Source organism: Poecilia latipinna, unplaced genomic scaffold, assembly GCF_001443285.1.
Source record: "Poecilia latipinna isolate Pla-1442-1.1 unplaced genomic scaffold, P_latipinna-1.0 Scaffold6969, whole genome shotgun sequence".
Lineage (NCBI taxonomy): Eukaryota > Metazoa > Chordata > Actinopteri > Cyprinodontiformes > Poeciliidae > Poecilia > Poecilia latipinna.
In genome coordinates this window covers 464-2708 of record NW_015119585.1, presented here as the reverse complement: position 1 = coordinate 2708, position 2245 = coordinate 464, and the positions used below count along the sequence as shown (strand labels likewise).

Sequence of the window (2245 nt, the reverse complement as noted above, 5' to 3'; positions counted from 1 at the left end):
TCAAGAGTTTGTTTTTTTTTCTTTGAAGTTGAAGTTGATTGAAAAAAATCTTGACAACAAAGCCTGGTGGTGGTGAGCGAATCATGCAAGAGTATGCAAGAACTAAATGCTGGACAGATGCAACCAGAAGACAGATGCTAAACATCCTTACAGCTGCAATGACAGAAGCACATGTGTAAGAATCATACACTGAGGCTATAAAGAAACATTTTGTTTTGAATTGTTTTTCATTATTTTTTCAAATGTCAGTTTAGTGACTCATTGTTTCATCAGATCATCCCCTCCTAAAAGCGTCAGAGTGATGTATGCTCAGGGGATCGTTGCCTTATTTCCTTATCTGGAAGACCCATTTTCAAAACATGAATATGTAAGTAAAAGGGTCTTAGCAACATTAAGCATATATATTTACCTTCAAAGATGTTTATGGAATGGTAAGTCTGCTTGTATTTATTGACATAGGAGCTTTACTATGATCCAGACAGCGGTTCAGGATACCTTGCATGGCGTTTAAAGACCATTCAAAGAAAAACTGCAGAGGAAAGAGGTGCCTCAGGTAGCAAATCTCCCAAAAGTAAGTTTTCTCAATAGTGAGTATATGTAAAGTAATATAAAATCTGTGGCTGAGAGAAACTTTTTTTTTTAGGTGGTGGACCAGGCGATGGTCACTCCAGGGTTTTCACTGCTGACAAAGTGCTGTCAGATGAGGAAGTGGAAGCAGCTATTGCTGTTTTGAAACACTCTGCTGATGATGACATGGTCCGTGAGAAGATGAAGGCGACCTTCCATTACCGTCATTCAATGGTCAATGATGAAAAGAAAGCAACAAATGTCTTCTCTGTCTTTCCTCGGTTTCTGGACACACCAGGACTGGTAAGACAGCTTTATCTCTTACACTACTAAAATATTCAGTGGCAACAATCCTGTAACCCTGTCCTGTAACCTGTGTATTACCAGTTTAAACCACAACTCTTTCTAAACGGTTTTCCCCTTGGCCAAGACACTTCACCTGGCTTGCCTGTTGGTGGTGTTCAGAAAGCCTGGTGGCACATGGCAGCATTGCTTATGTCAGTCTTCCCTTGTGCAACTGTGGCTACAATGTAGCTCACCACCATCAGCATGTGAATGACTAAATGTGGTGTAAATCACTTTGGGGTCCTCTGGACTTCATAAAGCACTATACAAGTACAGGCCATTTACCGTCTTATCACTGTGTGAAATGCTTTTATTTATGCATTTCAGGTAGAACAAGATTTCAGACTCCTGTTTGGTGAAGGCACTGCCAACACATTTTTGGAGAAGTGGCCCACCAGTCTCAAATCCAAGGTCATAAAGGAAAGCCATGGCCTGGAACCCAGCACTGAGCTCTTGGATTTATTGGGGAATGCAGAGTTGGCTATGTTGGTCTTCCAGGTAATTGTGACAAATTCATATGTTAGTGGGATGATGGTAACCTGAAGCTGTTGCTCTGTAGGTTGGGATAGTGACATGTCTGCTATTTTGCTTCTACTGCATCTGCTACCACCATCTGCACAAGGACGAAAGAGGCCGGGTAAGATGTCTGCATCTCAAGCAGTGGATCACCTCATCAGATTTCTAAAGGTACTGCTAAACAGTTTTAAGATAAAAATGCATAATTCAGTCTCTTCATTTTTACAATTCAAAATTTGATTCTGTCTGATCTTCATTCAGAAATTTGTCACTAAATACTTTTGTCATGTTTTTATTTATTTTTTTAATGTAGGTTGGAACCAGTGTGCAGCAGCATCTTGACAAAATTAAGCAACAAATCCAGCCCTACCTCCTGGCCCAGGGATCCATCCAAAGCAGTATTCACTCATTCTTCATTGTGATTGACATCTATGCTATTCCATGTAAGGCAACATGTTCAGTTGGAGCTCTTGAGCTCTTTAAGGCCTGTTATGTGTTTGGTACGTCATACAGTGCTCCCTTGACCAACTTATTCGCCTTTCTCCAAACAACTGTTTACAACATAGATGTTGGAGAAACGAAGGAAACACCCAGAGTTGCAGAGTTGAGAGCAAGAATGCTCCATTAGTGTGACATATGTACAGTAACTTTTCATGAACATTTTTATGCTTATGAAGTTATTAAAACTATGCAAGGTTTTGTTGTTTGATGTCAAATATCTATGTTATCTGAAGCCCTTTGACATAGACGTCTCATATAGAGCAAATGACACTGCTCTCTTTGTTGTCCCATATTGCTATCTTTGGTGAACATTGTT

At 40.0% G+C, this 2245-nt stretch overlaps 1 protein-coding gene across 3 annotated transcripts; it reads left to right on the top strand.

Annotated features, from left to right (window-relative positions):
* The first annotated feature begins 20 nt into the window (after nt 1-20).
* Nucleotides 21-1896, top strand: LOC106944121 (uncharacterized). Of its 3 annotated transcripts, none has more exons than XM_015027363.1 (6): nt 21-175; nt 274-367; nt 460-571; nt 644-870; nt 1240-1599; nt 1742-1896. In XM_015027363.1, exons 1-5 carry the CDS (start codon nt 84-86, stop codon nt 1453-1455), a joined length of 741 nt encoding a protein of 246 aa, XP_014882849.1. In that variant the 5' UTR covers nt 21-83; the 3' UTR covers nt 1456-1599; nt 1742-1896. The 3 variants fall into 3 exon arrangements, with proteins under 3 accessions (XP_014882849.1, XP_014882847.1, XP_014882848.1); XM_015027361.1 differs by having other exon boundaries at nt 250-367; XM_015027362.1 differs by having other exon boundaries at nt 250-367; nt 1240-1549; nt 1742-1776.
* The last annotated feature ends 349 nt before the right edge of the window (nt 1897-2245 follow it).